The 19099-nt window shown below is 39.6% G+C and overlaps 1 protein-coding gene across 2 annotated transcripts in view; it reads right to left on the reverse strand.

Moving 5' to 3' along the window:
- Nucleotides 1-19099, reverse strand: part of ITPR2 (inositol 1,4,5-trisphosphate receptor type 2) — a 470721-nt gene that overhangs the window by 261411 nt on the left and 190211 nt on the right. For both annotated transcript variants that reach the window (XM_036251040.1, XM_036251039.1), the window contains exons 23-26: nt 17357-17486; nt 15093-15150; nt 13545-13710; nt 12242-12415 (exon numbers count right to left, since the gene is read on the reverse strand). In XM_036251040.1, coding sequence (XP_036106933.1) covers nt 12242-12415; nt 13545-13710; nt 15093-15150; nt 17357-17486 — 528 coding nt within the window. The remainder of the gene's footprint in view (nt 1-12241; nt 12416-13544; nt 13711-15092; nt 15151-17356; nt 17487-19099) is intronic.

Consider the following 19099-nt stretch of genomic DNA (forward strand, 5'->3'; position numbering starts at 1 on the left):
TTCCAAGTCCTGAAGCTAAGAACAGTGGCGTGCTTACAGTAGATATCCAAACTATTCTTTTGACAGTAGTAATGAAGAATGAAGATGGCACTCCAAAAGTACTTTCTTATAATTACTTCCTATCATCAGGAAGGATTTAAATGTATTTCCCCTACTGGAATATGAAAAACTGCTTAGTTAAGTGATCTTAGAGAAGCAGCTAGATTTTTAATGGCATAGTATATACTGTAACATAAAGTAGTAGATTCAGAAACAATATAGCAAGAATAGTCCAGAAGGGTCTAGAAACTTCTAGAAGAGTCTAGAAATTGGAAGGGCAGCAGGATTCTATGTAGCGAATACCTAAACAAATACTGGATCTGATTACAGCTTCCATTCAAAATTTATTTTGCATCAGACAAAAACACTCATATGTCAAGAGCAAAAAAATACAAAAAATAAATTGCATGAGCTAAACAGTGAACTAAACATTGGCATCAATTAATGGGGATCTGTCTCCTTCATTTAAACAAGGGAAATTATGCTTTTAACAAAGAACTTGACAAATCCTACAACGTAGAACTGCTGGCATCTGCAGCTGCATGATTAAAATAGCTCAGTGATGCCCTGGCCAGTTTGGCTCAGCGGTTAGAGCGTCGGCCTGCGGTCCTGAGAGACCCGGGTTCGGTTCCCGCTAAGGGCACGTACATCGGTTGCAGTTTGTCCCTGGCCCTGGTCGGTTGTGCGGGTGGCAGCCACTCGATGTGTCCCTTCACATCGATGTTTCTCTCTCTCTCTGTTCCTCTCTCTCCCTCCCACTCTACCTGAACAAAAAATGGAAAAATGTACTCAGGTGAAGATAAAAAAATAAAATAGCTCAGTGCATGTCTTCTCCTTGTCCCACCCCACTGAAGCTACAGGATGTCCTTCCCCAGCAAGACTGCAAAGCCTTCTGTTCACAATCCGTACCCTTAGCCTTTTCTGTCTGTAACCTCTGTTCAAGTGAATCAGTGGTATCATTTGCCAATCACCCTCCTCCCAAATTCAGATGACAATTAGCTTCCTTTTCCCTTCCCACCTCTCTCCAAAACATAAGAAAATTGAAGTCAGTCTTCTATATGTGATTGACCAATCAGAGTATAACTTAATGGAAGCTCTTCATAATACATGTCACCTCCTTCAGACAACAGAATGATAACCTCGCTGTGGGGCGATGAGGCATTTTCTTCTCCTGCCATCTAAGATGAACATCACATAACCACCATTTAGGAAGATTTCTAGGGGGTTGAAGAGTCCTGAAATTCACCCTTGATCTACTTATCTGACCTTGCATGTGAGACTGATTTGGACCGTCATGGGGTCATGGTTGACAGTTTCTGCTTCCCTGGTTGGCACCTCAGGCTGCTTGAAGACTTGGCCCAGATCTACAGTGCACAGAAGAGGCCACGCCTACCATTATGGGATAACTTTCCTCCGGACTTTGCTCAAGTCAGGCCCAAGTCCCTTCCTTCCAGAGGGTAAATACATATTCCTAACCTTACCCCAAACCTGTTTTCCTTTCCCCTTTCCCAAAACAAATACAATATTGCTATTTTCTGGCTCATATGATGTCATGTGAATTAGTATTTAATAATGGTTAATCAGGTGTCCTAAGAAACACCCCGTATATCCTTGACTATCTGTATCTCTGATAAATACGGTAACAGAAAAGGATGTACCACTGGAGTGCATTATTTGCTTAGAGAGATATTGGAGAAAATAAGAAACAGACTGATGACAGGTCTGTTCAATGTAAACGAATAGCTGTCTTCATAAGAATGCAATGGATACCCATTATAATACGGCAATGTACAATACTTTCTATATAATGCCTTTCCAATATTTATATAGTATAGTATATAATATTTTAACACAATCCTTGACACTATTACACAAACTGTAGAAAGGACAAGCTACCCTTTAATCAGCAGGTGACCCAGAATAACAAAGCCTTGTACAGGAAATGGAAATAGTGATGTAACAGAGCACTTAGAGGCTGTGTCTGGTACTGGATATGTTAGTGAAAGAAGCTTCCTCATCACAATCACATGACAGCACACCCGATGTGGCTGGGAGGAGAAGGTTCAGTGCACAGAGGTAAGAAGAATAAACACCTTCCTTTAGACTTGCTCTGTAGCAAGAAAATACTACAGAAGTGTTGATGCCTGCCCTAATGACATCTTTTTGTTCTGATTTAATGGATCAACTTCCATACTTTCCTTATAAGCCACTTGCTGAGGAAAAGAAACCGTAAAGAAACTTTAATCCTCACTAAACTAAAAACATAATAAATTGAGAAAAAAAAATGGCAGAGTGGAAAAAAAATGAGTCAGATAGTTTAGGCTGAAACAGCATTAACTTAAATGTAGACCAGAAGACACGAGAGGAAAAGATTCTTATAGTAGAAGTAATTCAAAGAACCAAATTCAGGAGGTAGAAGCTTTACACATAAGAGTTTGCATTACAACCAAATAGAAAGAGGACGTGTCACGTAGCAATTGGCTCGAACCCAAAACTTAGTTTTCAGACCTATGCCTTGTGAAGGGACTTATTAAATGATACTCATCTTTAGCCACTACCTTCAGTAGCATTAGCTCTGACAGAAAGGACAGGAATATATGTTATATAAACCAGTACAATAAATTTACTATGAGGTCTGGGGCAAAAAATAGAAAATAGAGACAAGAAAATAAATCCCATGAAAAAAAAACTCAGGAAATCAATCTCCAAAATTAATGGCTAAAAGTTCTTCATGTAAATACCATAGCGTCCCTCACTGGTCAGATCATGTAGGAAGATTCTGTCTAAAACTCATGTACTTATCTGGACCAACTCACGAAGGTTAGATATTCTACCAGGAGTCAGTCAGTCAATCCCAAGTTTTGCCAGAGAAACAAAGTTTATACAGAACTCTTTTCCTGCTGTGCAAACTCCAAGTCTGGCACTTGGGAAAGTGCAATTTTCTTTCAAGATATCTTTCTGGAGGGAACTTCCTCCTTGCCTGCTTGCTTCATCAAAGAAAAAGGGGATCAGGTGTGGTAGGCAAAGAATGGAAACCAGTTTCTGCTTTTAAAGAGCAATGGGATGTGCCCTGGCTGGTGTGGCTCGGTTGGTTGGGCGTCCTCTCACGCACTAAAAGGTTGCCGGTTTGATTCCCGGTCAGGGCACATGCCCGGTTGCAGGCTCAATCCCCAGTAGGGAGTAGGGGGTGTGCAGGAGGCAGCCAACTGATGTTTCCCTCTCACATCAATGTTTCTCTCCCTCCCTCCCTTTCCTTTACTCTCTCTCTAAAACTCAATAAAAAATCTTTAAAAAGAGGAGAAATGGGATGTTCAGGTAATAAGAAAACATCAAGTCAAGGAAGGTGTACCTAGAGAGAAATCTAGAAAAAGCAATGGAGGGAAGGAGGAGAAGGAAACACGAATTAAATTCATTCTCTCACTACGATAAATCTGCAAACTCCCATTCAAATGCCTATGAGGAAAGTTAATGTTAAGAAAGACAACACAAAACACTAAACAATGAGACTAGTACCATTCCCAGTGAAATGCTAACAATCAAGAACTCTTCTGGAAGGACTTTTAAATATAAGGCTGTTTAAAATAATCATAAAGGGAGAACTACAACATCTAGCACCAGGTGGACCCCTCTGTGGGTGCCACACACTCGGGACAACTCCACAGCACCGCCCAGCGTGGATAAGGGACAGCCTTACCGGGAAAGGGGACTACACGCCCAGCGTCAGCAAGAGAAGGCATGTGCCCTCCTTCTTTCCATCACGCCCACAAAAGGTGCTGAGCACTCTGCGGAACGAGAGTATGGGTCTAGATTTCTGAGTAACTGCCCCCACGTCCCACCTCATAGTACCTTTTTCTTTCTTAATCTTCACCTAAGGACATTTTTCCATTGATTTTCAGATAGAGTGGGAGGGAGGGAGAGAGAGAGAGAGAAACATTGATGTGAGGGAGACACAATGACTGGTTGCCTCCTGCATGACCACAACCAGGGCAGGGATCGAACAGCAACCAGGGTATGTGCCCTTGACCAGAACTGAATCCAAGATTCTTTGGTCCATAGTCTGATGCTCTAACCACTGAGAAAAATTAGTCAGGGTGGTAACTTCTCACAGGCAAGTTTGAGAGAGTCAATCAATGCATACACAAACTTTCCGGGTACCAGGCTTTATTTATAGGCATTGATCAGGGACTCCACCTATGGGGCCCATAGAAATTGGACTGCTCCTGCTGAGGGGCCAAAGCTACAGGTTCCCTGAGAACCCAAGTTAGGGTACAGCCCCTTAAAAGGAGAGACAACAACCACACTCAGGAAAACAGTCCAGCCGGCTTGTTGTCAAGAAAACCCAGAGTGAGCCTCCAGGGACATTTTTCAATTTTATTCCTTACATCACATATCTATTAAAAGAACAAAAACTCATGAAGCAAAAACCAGCAGATATAAATCTAGAATGCATGGATATGACAAAGAATCAATTAGAAACCATGAAAATAAAAATACAGTCTTTGAAGTAAAAACTAGTTCGATGGTTTAAACATCAGACTTTAGATCAGTAAGAGAGTAAGTTTGTTTTTTTTAAGAAGCAGGCAACCATGCATAAGGATTATAGATGAGAGATAAATATAGATATACCAATACAGACACAATCACTGTAAAGAAATATTAACAACCAAAATAAATAACATGAGTGGGCACTTGTCTTAGAAGCACTGTGATGCCCAAGTGACCTGCTTCTCAACACTTAATTAAGAGGTGGATGAACATAAAGGGCAATCCTGACTTAACCCACTCGGATACAGTTTCCTAAATTAATCCCTCCTTCCTATATTTAGAAGTCAACATGTATTTGAATGTGATGAATTAGTAATGCTACTGATACTGCCAACTTGTTATAGTCTAGCCTTTAAGCTTTCAGCAAAAACGCTGTAGTCTGTAATGCCCTGGAAGACAAGTTTAATAAAGGAAAACCCTATAATATACCATAATTCAGTGGGCTCACCAGATGACCAAACCCAGTCCGTCCTCCTCTCTATTTATAAGAGATCAACTACAGTAATGGGATAATTTTGGATCATCTATGAGATTTGTTAGTAGACAGACTGTAAATTCACATTTATTGCTCAGAGTAAAGAGAACTGAGGAAAAAATAGCACACTTCTATGTTATTTGGGAAGATTTTTTATTACTAAAATGAAGAATCACATTAATGTTATCTGGCCTTCTGATATCTAAGCAGGCACAAAGTTAGATAGACCATTAAGAGCTGTTTTAAAACAATGTCAATCATCCTGTGTTTGGAGCCTTTGTGAAGATTTACTAAACAACAAAGGATGATTATCTGTATTAGCCTGCCAGAGAGCTGCCTGCTACTGGCTGTTTCCATTCATATTGTGACATCCTTCATCCCGCTTACAATAAACCGTCACTGTCCTTGGCAGTTGGTTCATTGCATAACATAGATTCCTTGGCTGTGTACAGGTTAGCAACTTTGTAGTTTCTCACTTTTTTTCCTTACAGTAATCTGTTATAATGTACTATTGTCCTGGCTTCCCAATCCACCTACTTGCATACATTTCTACAGCTGCCTCCCTAGTTCACGCTTACATAACCTCAGACCCGAATGTGGGCTCCCAATTGGTCCCCACCTCTAGTCTCTTGTCTCTTGTTCTGCTGAACCAACCAGGGTTCTGCCAGACTGTTTCCCAGGGAGTACACTCATCTCTCTACCCAAGAATCGTCAAAGGCTCCCGAATTCCAGCTACTTCAAATACAAATCATTTATTCTTGTTGAACTCTGCTTCTCTCATTATTCTTCTCGAATACATCAGCTCACTAAACCCTCCCAATCCGTCAAAACAGCGAAGCCTCTCCAAGTAGGCAGGCCCGCCGTAACCTCTCCCTTTCTGTGTAACACAGCTCGGTGCTGACTCAAACGCTGCATCATACTGTCTTAAGGGTTCGTTCTGTGTGCTTATCCTTTGTCAGCAAGAGTCATATCTCAAATATTATACTTGATCCTAGATAGCAGACTTTAAGAATGGAAATGAGCAATTCAAGTGTGTACAAAGGCAAGGAAGCATGATGGTGAACAGACTGAAATAACACTCAAGGCAGAATGTTCAAAGCAAAGGTCTTGCTCTGGAGAAACTTGACAGCAATCAAGTAGAGGGGGTTCCAACAGGCTGACACGGCCTCGAACCTGGCATCAGAAAACAGACATTACAAGGATAAATACATGGGCTTGAAAGGAAAAAAGAGTCCTTCACTGTTGAGAATTGTCAGATACAGAATATGACAATATAGAAGTGCAGAGAAACCTGTCTGGGCGTACATCATCTAACTGTGATAGATAAAATATTTAAAATATCTTGAAGTTAAAATAAGGAAGCAACTGGAAGCCAGAAAACATAAAATACATCAAATTTTCCAAGTAGTTATCAAACACTGGATTTATTGTTGGCCTTGAGAACATCAATCTGTACCTGATGATAACCTGGACACTGAGGTTTTGTTGTTGTTGTTTAAAGATTTTTTTCTTGATTTTTTTTTTTTAGAGAGAGGAAGAGAGAAACATCAATGTGAGAGCAAATATCAATTGGCTGCCTCCTGCACTCCCCCTACCAGGGTTCGAACCCACAACCCAGGCATGTGCCCTGACTAGGAATGGAACAGGCAACCTTTCGGTGCAAGGAACAATGTCCAACCAACTGAGCCACACTGGCCAGAGCTGGACACTGAGTTTTAATACGTCTCATACACAGACACAATGGAAAGAAAGCAAAGCCTAGTTCCCAAGCAAGATGGACGGTCTGATCAAAGACCCTGCCTTAGAACCAAGAACACCTAAAGGAGACACCCACGGTGATAAACCAGAGAAAGGTGTGGCCCACAGAAGAGCAAAAGTGTACCTGTCTTGGATTTGGCTTGGTAGAAGTCATAAAAACAGGGGTGGGGAGAATAACTCTCCTAAGCACCTACATATAAAGACAAGCCCACTTTTACTCAAGATTGGGACTAGAATTCCCACTAATAAAGGGACCCTAAAAGTCATATGACAAAAACTTTGTTTAATATGCTACAAAATCTATTTCAAAATGCCTCACAGAGGCAAATGAAATCTTCTCTGGATTATACATAAGCCTCAGAGGCATTGCACATATAAAATTCCAAAGAATCTAAATTCATAATAAATATTTTTAAATTACTAAATATCTAAGTAAACACATTCCCAAGGACTTTTGCAAGAATAGCTAACTTAAAACGGCAAATGGCCCCCTATTACAAAACAACTAGATCCTAGATATAGAACCTATTTTAAGCATGTTTCTGAGTTTACGGAAAATAAAGGATGACCCCAAAAGACTCCGGCCTCCATCTACACAGGAAAAAATGTAACCTGAAGCGAGATCAGAGGACTCCAAGCTTCAAGGCAACATGATAAGTCTCCCTGAAGGCAAATGTCAATACTACTAGCTTTGTAACCCAGAAACTAAGTCAACTCTGGGCAAGTGTTAAATGTGAGGAGCTCAAGCAGAGACTCCCTCCTTCTGATGTGGTCTCAGGCTAGCAGCGCCCCCTGGCCACAGCCATAGGCCATCACAACTAGGTCTGAAGTCAAACAGATAGGAGCCCAATGTCCATCCACACTCAAATGTTTAGAGCTGCTTGACTCATAATGGCCCAAAACTGGAATCAACCAAGATGTCCTTCAATGGGTGAATGGGTAAACAAACTGCAGTACTTCCAGACAATGGAGTTTTCCCAGTGATTAAAAAAAAACAAAACTAGCAAATTATAAAATGACATGGAAGAACCTCAAAGGGATATTGCTAAATGAAAGAAGTCAGTCTACAAAAAGCCATATACTGTATGATTACAACTATATGACATTCTGGAGAAGGCACAACTACAGAGAGATTAAAAAGGTCAGTGGTTGCCAAGGGCTCAGGAGTTCATGAGGAAAGAACAAACAGGTGGAGCAAAGGATTTTCAGGGCAGCCTTACTATTCTGTATGATACTGTCATGGTGGATACATGACCTGTATTTGTCACAACCCATAAAATCGTGCAACAGAGAGAGTGAATCTAAAGTAAACTATGGACTTTAATTAATAATAATGTATCAGCATTGGCTCATCAATTGTAACAAATGAACAACACTAATGCAAGATGTTAATCATAGGGGAAATAGGGAGAAGAAGTGTTAGTATGAGGGAAAGTTCTGTACTTTCTGTACAATTGTTTTTCTAAATCTATATGTGGTCTAAAAATAAAGTCTATTTTAAACAATATATAAGCTCATTATCAAAGATGACCAAAAATATAATGAAACAAGCATGAGTAAGAATCATAAGAAACTCTCAAGTAATTTTGATCATGGAACTATTACATATGGACTATAAAACATCTATATGTGATCACAAAAATAGCAAGCAACAAAAGATGATAAAAAAATAAACAAATATATTTGAAAAAAATCTATTTTCAGGTATGAAAAAGTATAATGGTTGAAACTTAAAAGTCAAGCGGTGGGATAAACATACCTAAGGAGACTCAAGTGAGTCTAAAGAAATTTTTCAAATTCAGCACAAAGTCCTATGTATGGAAACTATAAAAAGGAAACTAATAGATCTGGAGATAATAATAAGGCTTAACATACATTTAGTTAGAGTTTCAGAATTAAAGTAAGACAACTATTCTACAGACAGCAAACTTCTCAACAGAAGCAACAAAAGCAGAAGACATGCAGTATTATAATCAGAAATAAAACAACTTTCAACTGATAAGAGTATTTTCCCCAATAAAAATAATATTAAATGTATAGCATCTACTATAATAGCCTTAAAACATATAAAGTAAAAATTAATAGAACTACATGAGAAAATTGATAAATCCACCATTGTAGGGGGAAATGTCAGTAAATCTCTCTTAATAACTGATATGTAGCCCTGGCTGGTTTGGCTCAGCGGTTAGAGCATTGGCCTGCGGTCCAGAGAGACCCGGGTTCAGTTCCCGCTAAGGGCACGTACCTTGGTTGCAGTTTGTCCCCGGCCCTGGTTGGTCGTGCGGGTGGCAGCCACTCGATGTGTACCTTCCACGTCGATGTTTCTCTCTCTCTTCCTCTCTCTCCCTCCCACTCTATCTGAACAAAAAATGGAAAAGTGTCCTCGGGTGAGGATAAAAAAAATAAATAAATAAATAAATAAATAAATAAATAAATAAATAAATAAATAAAATAACTGATATGTAAAGAAAACAAAAGTAGGCCCTGGCAGGTTTGGCTCAATGGTTAGAGCATCAGCCCACATGTCAAAAGGTCTTGAGTTCAATTCCCAGTCAAGGGCACGTACCTGGGTTGCAGGTTCTATCCCTGGCCCTGGTCAGGGTCACATGGGAGTCAACCAATCGATGTGTCTCTCTCACACCCATGTTTCTCTGTCTCTCTCCTCGTACCTCCCTTCTACTCTAAGAATTAATGGAAAAATATCCTCAGGTGAGAATTAACAACAACAATAAAAAAGTATTAAATAGATAGATAATTTAAATACAATTGCCCAGCTGGTGTAGCTCAGTGGATTGAGCATCGTCCCATGGACAGAGAGGTCCCAGTTCAATTCCCGGTCAGGGCACATGCCTGGGTTGCAAGCTCGATCCCCAGCAGGGGGCATGCAGAAGGCAGGAGATCAATGTTTCTCTTTAACATCAATGTTTCTCTCTCTCTCTCTCCCTTCCTCTCCCTCTAAAAAAAAAAAAATCAATAAAAGCATATTAAAAAATTAATAAGCTTGATTTGCTAGTCATATATAAGGAATCCTGCACTCGATCCAATTCTCCACAAGTCCACATGGAACATTTAGAAAACTTGATGGTATAATGGACCAAAAACAAGTCTCAAAAATTTTTGGAGAACTGATATCATCATAACCACATTCTCTTGCCACAGCTAATTAATTAAAAATTCAATAACAAAAAATATTTGCCTAACATTTGGAAATTTTAAAACTCAGTTCCAAGTAATTTTGGGCCAAAGAAGAAATCATAATGAAAATGTTTAAATATCTATACTGAACAACAATAAAAATAGCATTTGTCAAAATGTGTGGAATGTAGCTTCTTAAAAGAACAATAAACCATTAATTTTTTAAGTCTGAAAAGTATGCCAACATAAAAGATTAGAGAATAGTAGAATAAATATAATAAAATATCAAACAAATCCAGAAGTTTAACAAAGCCAAGAATAGGTTCTTTTAAAAGAATAAATAAAATAGATACAACTGTGGTAAGATTGAGCCACAGAAAAGAAAGGAGACAAAATCAACAATATCAAGAATGAAAAGGGGGTATGAAGCTACAGATATAGGAGAGGATAATGAAAGAATATGAACCAATACCAATAAACTTGAAAACTTATGTCACTAGAAAAATAGATAGCACTGACCCAAAATAGAAAATGTAAATGAATGTATAAGTATTAAAAATAATTAATCAGTAGTTATAATCACCCCACAAATTAAATCCAAGACCCAGGCAGATTTACAGACAAGTTTTAGCAAACATCCACAGAACAGATCATTCCAATCTTATGCAAAGAAAGTGTAATACTTTTCACCATATGTTTTAATAGAATTAATCTAACACCTGGCAGGAACAGTATAAGAAAGAAAAATTACAGACCAATCTTATCGACAATATAGATGTAAAATCTTAAAATATTAACAAACTGGATCTAGCAATGTAAAAAATATCACCAAAGTATTTTTATTCTAGAATGCAAGCTTACTATGACAGAAGCTGTATTTATGACCCATGTTATTAAAATTAGCAGATCAAATAAAAATAATATAATTCTGATAGATGCATCAACTGCATTTAAGTCAATAACTATTCATAGTAAAAATAAAAATTAAAAAAAAAAACTAGCAACCTAGTAATAGAAGAAAACTTCCTCAACTGACAAGAGTATCCCAAAAAATGTACAATAAACATGTTTAATAATAGAATATAATACAATTATTCCCTTTAAAATCCGAAGCAAGATAGGAATCTCACCACTTCTATTCAACACTGTACTGGAGAATCTTACTTACTAACACAATAAAGAAAGAAAAATTAAATAACAAATGAAAAGATTGTGTTCAAGTCTGAACTTATAGCATCACCATGACTTGAAGTAAAAAATAATACCTTAGTAGTAGGTATACATGAATTGGTAAGAACCAACTAAACTACCTGCCATACAGACATTTTCAGAAATTGACTATAGTATGACTTATGACATTGGCACTGGCCTGCTTATCTATTTATTATCATTAAAATACTTCCTACATTTTTAATTGTTGTTTAGTAGTTAGTGAAATGTGAAAACAGCAACTAATTAACCCACTAAAAACTAAAACTAATACAGCAGAGACTTATGATCATCATCTTACTACTATTTGGATCAAACATAAGACTTTTGCTATTTTCATGTTGACAATAAAGCATACTATCCTTCCATTTAGATATTGTCACATATTGTATAAGGATATGCAGTAATGAAAAGAATAATTTACAAGTTGCAATAAATAGCCACAGTGAATGGTGACGACAAAAATTCACCTCTTTTGTTAGGTCTAGGTTTAGAACCCATTCCTTATTTCTCCATCTCACTCTCTCCTGTTGTCCTGATTCCTGGATTGTACAATTTACAGTGGAAAAGTAGGCAGATGAGGTAAGAAGTGGTAGCAATTGACAAGAATTACCCAAAGTGCAGGTTTATGGAGTTACTGGACTTGGCAAATGAAAATGTTACTCTGTGTTACTCAGAAAGAAAGTTTTCTTTAAACAGCCAGTTCGGCTCTTTGGTTATAGTGTTGACCCTCAGACTGAAAGGTCAAGGGTTCGAATCCTGATCAAGGGCAGGTGCCTGGGTTGCAGGTTTGATCCCGGGCCCCAGTCAGAGAGACAACCAATCGATGTGTCTCTCTCACACTGATGTTCTCTCTCTCTCTCTCTCTCTCTCTCTCTCTCTCTCTCTCCCTCTCCCTCCTTCCCTCCCTCCCTCCTTTCCACTCCCTCTAAAAAAAGAAAAAAAAAAAAATCAATAAATAGTACACTTAGGTGAGAAATGACAACAACAAAAAAGTTTTCTCTAAACAATTTTGACTGCAGGGCCTATGATTTAAAAGATATTGCTTGAATTATTTCAAAATGGATATTGCAAACAAACCTCAATTGGCTCTTCACCACCCTTTCCTTGGTTTTCACCCATTTCTCCATTCTCATAGCTGCTGCTCTTCTCAACCCATAACTCCGATTTTTCTACAGTCAGTCTGAGCTGGTCCAGATCTGCCTTAATTTGCTTGTAGTTATCTACATCCTGATTGGACACCAGCAACTGCACCTGAAAACAGAAGAATTCCAACCCGTAATTTACTTAAGGACTTTCTTTATGCCTATTTCATGCATATCTAAAATTCCAAGTCTTTTACATATTTGTCTATCAGTTGAATATTAATATTATTACAATATTTATGGATGTTTTGGATGTATATTGACCATGAAAATTGACCTGGAATTATTTTGTAAACTCTATCCAATATATTCACATTAGAAAGAATTACCTATATAAAAGGAATGAGCCTTAACAAAGCTTTTCTAAGTACTAAAAAGTAATTTAAAATTAAAAATACCCTAACTCTAATTTCACTGCTAATGCTAATTTTTCTGAGACTCTTATCTGTTTTAAACGAAGTAGAAACATAAAAATAAGTGTAAGAAAATACAAATATAGTCTAAACCTGATAATATCAACTTTTATTTTATCATAATTTATATGTATTACATGACATGCAAATGTATGCATAATTATATCAATTTATATAATTACTTTTATTTCATATTTTATTAAGATCTATCATAATTTTATTTTTATTGTTCACTTTACTACAGATATTCCCCCATTTCTCCCTTCTGCCTCCCTTTACATATTCTTATAAAGCTTCCTAATGAAGACCAATGCTCTATTAAATACAATAAATATTAATAAAACATGTAAGCACTTAGGTATTATTCATTAAGTCTCAAGATTGACCTCATTCAAAAATGACAAAATAAAAAAAGATTAGATCCATAACCACCCCTTTCTTTCGGATATAAACTTTTCTCAATCACGTAACATTTCATTTCCATGCTACTGCTTCTCCTACCCAAATGTATCAGTAAATTTGAGGTCAAAATAGCAGCAGTAGTAATCACACTCCTAATATGGTATTATCTCCCAGCACCTTCCAAAATCTTAGTGCCTGTCATTTACATGACAGATATTAACTGACATTCACTTGCGGGGAACTCTTTTCTCTAAATGGATCATATCTTGGTTTATGACAAGGACATATCTATCTTTAAAGACAGAAGTGTCCCCAAGAAGAGCTGCACAGTCTCATTAACTGCAGCCACGGAGTCAGGGTGGATGCCATGAACAACCCTTTCGGAGCTCCTCCTCCGGAACCGCGGAGGGCCCTCCACCTCACCTGTTTAAAGGCCTGTAAAACCTCCGCTCTCTGGCTGAAGTGCTTGAACAGCAGCTGCAGGGCCCCTGACAGCAAGGGAGGGTAGTCGTGCATGATCAGATGGATGAGGACCCGCAAAAATGTCCTGCCTCCTTCATCATCGAGTTGAACTGGATTTTTTTCCTTTCTACAAAACCAAAAATAATTCTAACATCACATATGTATCTAAAAACCTACTCATAAGCAATTAAAACTGTGTATACAGTCTGCGTCGTATCATTTTTTCCCCCAAATTGGAAAGGGAAACGGAAGGCATTTTCACTTTTCTCTCTCTCGTGTAACAGAGAAGGAAACAAAGCACAAAGAAGAGTGTGTTTGCCCATGAAAGCAGGGGTGACAACTGTCCCCGCGTGTCCAGGGCAGAGGGGCTGGCAGGTGTGGGATTTGCCGCGTGCTCACGTTTCCTAGGCACGCCGGGATGGGCTGGTCAACTAGGCCCAGGAAAAAGATAGGGATCTGAATCAACCCAAAAACGTTTGCTAAGAAGACAAGCGAGGCTGGGGTACACCAAAGACTGACTTCTCTTGGAGCCTAGAGACCTGTGGATGACCGGCGGGGGCTGGGAGGACCGCGCACGGGCGCACAGCCACCAGCACCGCAGGAACTCTGCGTTGCAGGCACCTGGACTGGGGGCAAGCATCCTCTGGGTAAAAAGTCCATTTATTCTGAGGTGAAAATCAGACACTGGTTTATTCTTCCTTCTCGGGAATAATGAAACGCTTGAATGGGGAAACACAACACGATAACAAAAACTGGCAAAACAATATAAAAACAAAGCCAAGCCAAATGTTCACTGGAGATAAAAATCCTCCTTGGTTCCCTTGAGTTTTCGTTCTTGTTTGTCTTTCTAACCAAAGGAAACGCGACAAAAGGCTTCATAAATAAACGTGTTCAGGTCCTCGCGGCAGATCTATAATAAAATTGAACACTGGAAGCTCAGTAATTTGTAGCTTAGACATTTCACTTTTCTTTCTGCCTGCGATTAGTTTCATTTCTGAAAAAGGAGGAAACAAGTTGTAAACAGTAAATGGCAGGGCTCCTGATTGCAAAGGAAGGCAGTCGTGCCAGAGGCATTTCATCTGCTTTAATCATGGATATTTCCAACGGGCAGAGAGTACCTCTCTCTCTCCTATATACAGTTAACGATGACGCTGAAAGAAGTCCCTTTCTCGCTTCAAATGGCTCAGATGTGGGAAGCAATGCTTCGTGAGATGCAGCAATATTTGTACCAGGGGTGTTAAAGGTCGCTGGTATGCTGTCATTATTTGAGGAAGGAAAAGAACAGAACTCAGGGAGAAGTTCAATACACTGATCTCAGTCCTCTGGTCCTCCTTTTAGCTGGCCAAACGGAAAGTTACGCGCTCTCTTCTACAGCAAATGAGCAGCTTCATTTCTGGTAAAAATTACTCTCTAACATGAAAGATACACGAGGTGAACAACAACAAATTATCAATTAAATTCTAAGCAATATTTTATTCACAAGATAAAGATACTTAAATGTTACTATACCTGCCAGCAAACATAGTTTCTGCCTGAGCTGCAATTTCATCTATATCAGGAACAATAGCTGCAAAGATAAATGGGAAAATCTGTTCTTTATCTTAACATAATTAAGTCACAATATGTAGATTAATATACCTAAAAATATTTTATTGTAATTTCTTTATGCCACCAAAAGTCAATTAAGAGTTTTAAAGGTCACAATACAGTTCCACCGTAGATATCAATATTTTAAATTTAATTTTACACTTTTAAAAATATATTGCTATAGTCAAAGATATATTTAAAAGATCAGAAAGGACCATTTACAAAGTTGCCTCATCTGTATAAGTGTGTATATAGTGCATCAACTACACACACACACACAAATTTAAATGGGTGATGACATGGAAGGATAATGTTTTTTAAAGAATCAAAATATAATGAACCTTATGACTATATGTTAATCCAAAACAGCATGGTCTTTTTACCTAAGCTTACTTCTCAAATCTCATCCCTTTGTCTCATGGGAAACAGAGCTTAATTTTTTTTATATGTACCAATCATGATTCCTCATCCATCCCCGTCACTAACATTTTGAAGATATCTTGCTTAAGATAACATGTTCAAACGATGAGTACACAATTTATTTCTCATCTCCAAGGCATAAAAAGAAAACAGAGTAAGATATTAAAAGGGAGCAAGAATTCTCCCCAGAAAGCTCTCTCTTGCAAACACAACCAATGCAAGAAGAGATCAGGTAAATGAGGGAAGTTTTCTGAAGGTGCCCCCGACTTTCCCTCCCACACTTGACTGACACTCAGAGCTCCTGCTTCCAGAAGTCTGCTTTCTGTGAGCCAATAATTTTTATGCTACTGTCAATGCAACCGCCAGCCAGACTTTCTGGTTCTGCCATATCATTCCTGGAAACAGCCCTTTGGGGTTCTGCACTTCTGGGAAGCATAAAAACAACAGAGTTGCAAGAGTGTGTGCCAGAAGCGACTTCTCGCCGAGGCGAGCGCCACTGTCTGCAGGGCGTGCTGTCTCTCGACAGTACTGAGTCAGACGGGGAACATTTGGTTTAGCATCCATTTTAACTAAGCTCTTAAAATCACTGAGTCATTCCTGTCAAATTGATTGACGTACAAAGACGAGGATGGTTCCTGATGCTGTCACAGTGGTGGGGTTAGAAGGACGTTTCATATCTGCATACAAATCCTATCCCCAGAAAAAGAATTGTTAACTGGCTGGTTCTTTAATACGACATAGTTGACAATCTGTCCTGACTGGCTCGATCTATCCAGAAATATGGTAATTTAATCTTTCTTAGGTTTCGTAAGTTACTTTCTTTAGTCAGGAAATTTTTACAATTATTTTTATGCTCTTTTGATATAGTCTTATACTCAGAGTTAGGGTGGCTTTATCCTTATACTTTTTAAATGTGAAAAATATAGTAATAGTTTATAACCAGGCAAAGTAAAAAACAACACATACAAACAAACACCCACATTCACACAGTCATACCACTGGGACATGGCACCTCCTTCTACAAGAGTTGGGCAGTGGTTTCCTACAAAACATCTTTCCTCTCCTTGGCTATATTTCACATTATTCTTTGATCCAGGCCAAAACATTTTTAAAAATTTTTTAAAGATTCATCCCTGGCCAGTTTGGATCAGCGGTTAGAGTGTCGGCCCACAATCCAGAGAGACCCGGGTTCGGTTCCCACTGAGGGCACGTACCTCGGTTGCAGTTTGTCCCCAGCCCTGGTTGGGGCCATGTGGGTGCAGCCACTCGGTGTGTCTCTCTCACATAGATGTTTCTCTCTCTTTTTTCCTCCCTCTCCCCCTCTCACACTATCTGAAGATGAATGCAAAAAGTGTCTTCAGATGAGGATAAAAAAAAAAATTGTTTTTAAAGACTCAGACTCTGGAGTTGGAGCGACTTCAGAGAGAATCCCTGCTCCACTGCTTTCAAGACCTTCAGCAAGTAACCTAACCCCTCTGACCTCGGTTTGCTTATCTATAAAATGGCACAGTAAACAGTACCTCCACCTTGCAGAACTCTGAAGATTACGAAAGAAACTGCATTCAAGCACCAAGTAACAGCAAGTACCCCCCCTGCCTTCGAGGCAAGTTATTTAAGGCTCCGTCTCTGTCCCTTCATGTCCTTGGTGGAGATTATCTCCACATTTTGTCTCACAGAAATACCACTTTGTTTTAAAGTATAAAATGTACTTTCAAGTACTCAGGAAAACAGACCATAAAGAGCAAGTATTGCCACAAAGGAAATACCTGATGGTATTAATGTCTCTGGAGAGCCATTGGCAGACGTTTCCGCATTCTCATTGTTCTCTCCAAATTCCTTCTTGTAGATTGACAGCATATAGGAGATCCTATAATCTAGTCTGACACTCAGGATAAACTACAAGAAACATTAAAAACAACATATTTTCTTTTATCAGCACATTGTTTAAAAATACAATTCATTACACGACACCAAGAACATAACTATCAGCATATCACAGGAACTAGTTAGAAACGTATTGGTTGCCCAGCCAGTGTGACTCAGTGGACTGAGCATCATGCCATGGACTGAGAGGTCCCATGCACTGAGATTCCAGGTCAGGGCACCAGCGGAGTTGCTGGCTCGATCACCAGTAGGGGGCGTGCAGGAGGCAGCCAATTGATGTTTCTCTCTCACATCCATGTTTCTATCTCTCTCTCTCCCTTCCTCTCTCTCTAAGAAATCAATAAAAACATATTTTAAAAAAAGAAATGTATTGCCCTGGCCGGTTTGGCTCAGCGGTTAGAGCGTCGGCCTGCGGTCCTGAGAGACCCAGGTTAGGTTCCCACCAGGGGCGCGTACCTCGGTTGCAGTTTGTGCCCGGCCCTGGTCGGTTGTGCGGGGGCAGCCACTCGATGTGTTCCTTTCACATCGATGTTTCTCTCTCTCTCTCTCTCTGTTCCTCTCTCTCCCTCCCACTCTACCTGAACAAAAAATGGAAAAATGTCCTCGGGTGAGGATAAAAAAAAAGTAATTTATTGCTAAATGCTTTAGTAGCATCCAGTTCATCAGCCAGAAGACTAAGAAAAGTGATATGCTTCCATTAGTCAGTGTCAGTAAAATCCCAAAGCATGTTTTTAAAAGAAGACGACCTGACTTCCATGATTACTCTATGAATATTCCAGGTAGGGTATCCTGTGGGTCTGGATGAAGAGGTAACGATGACATAAGTCACTGAGCACTTTGCAGAGGCTTCACTGGGTCTGGGAGGAGAATGCTGGTGCTGTGACCCTCATTCATGTACAGAAAGGTCAAGGTTTCAACTACGGTAGTGCATGCTGGCTTTAGCACAGTGGGCCCTGGATCGCTGCACAAAGGCAGCTGAGGTCTCGGTATCCATGCACCATGGATGTGTCTCACTGGTGCTTGTTTTCCTGGGGTTTGTGGTGGTGTCCTTGTTCTCAACTGACGCACTGACAGGAACGCAGTGCCCATCAGGCTCCTGTCCGTGCTCAGCGCTATGAAGAAGGCAAACACTTGCAGCCCTTCAGAAGCCAGCGGTGGAGTTGGGAAAACAAAGTGTACATTGTGAACATAATCAGAAAACATCTGGGGGCTAACTCCTGCGCTACAGAATCCAGTGGAGATCCGAGAAGGAATAACATGTTCCCCAGATTTCTGAGTCGAGAAGGGAAACAATAAAGATGTGGTCTTACACAGCGTGACCTTCCACCCCAGTGTGCCTGACCTGGGCCCTGAGAGAACCTCTGTCCCAGGAAAGTCATCCGCATGCCCCCTATACGTTCCCAAGTCTCATTTGGACAGTAAACAGTGGTCATGCAATTTCAGCAAACTTGGTATCTCGTGGCACCATCTGACCTCATTTCACGTGGCTCTCTTGCACCACACCCCGCCCTCCCTGGCCCTCCTGCGCCTTCCTCTGGTTCTCTCCCCCACATCTCTGTTCCGACCGCACAGGCTGGAGTGCCTGCAGTTTCTCTCTCGCCTTCTCACATTTGCTCAGCGTCCAC

The sequence above is a fragment of the Molossus molossus genome, unplaced genomic scaffold (assembly GCF_014108415.1).
Source record: "Molossus molossus isolate mMolMol1 unplaced genomic scaffold, mMolMol1.p scaffold_m16_p_10, whole genome shotgun sequence".
Taxonomy (NCBI): Eukaryota; Metazoa; Chordata; class Mammalia; order Chiroptera; family Molossidae; genus Molossus; species Molossus molossus.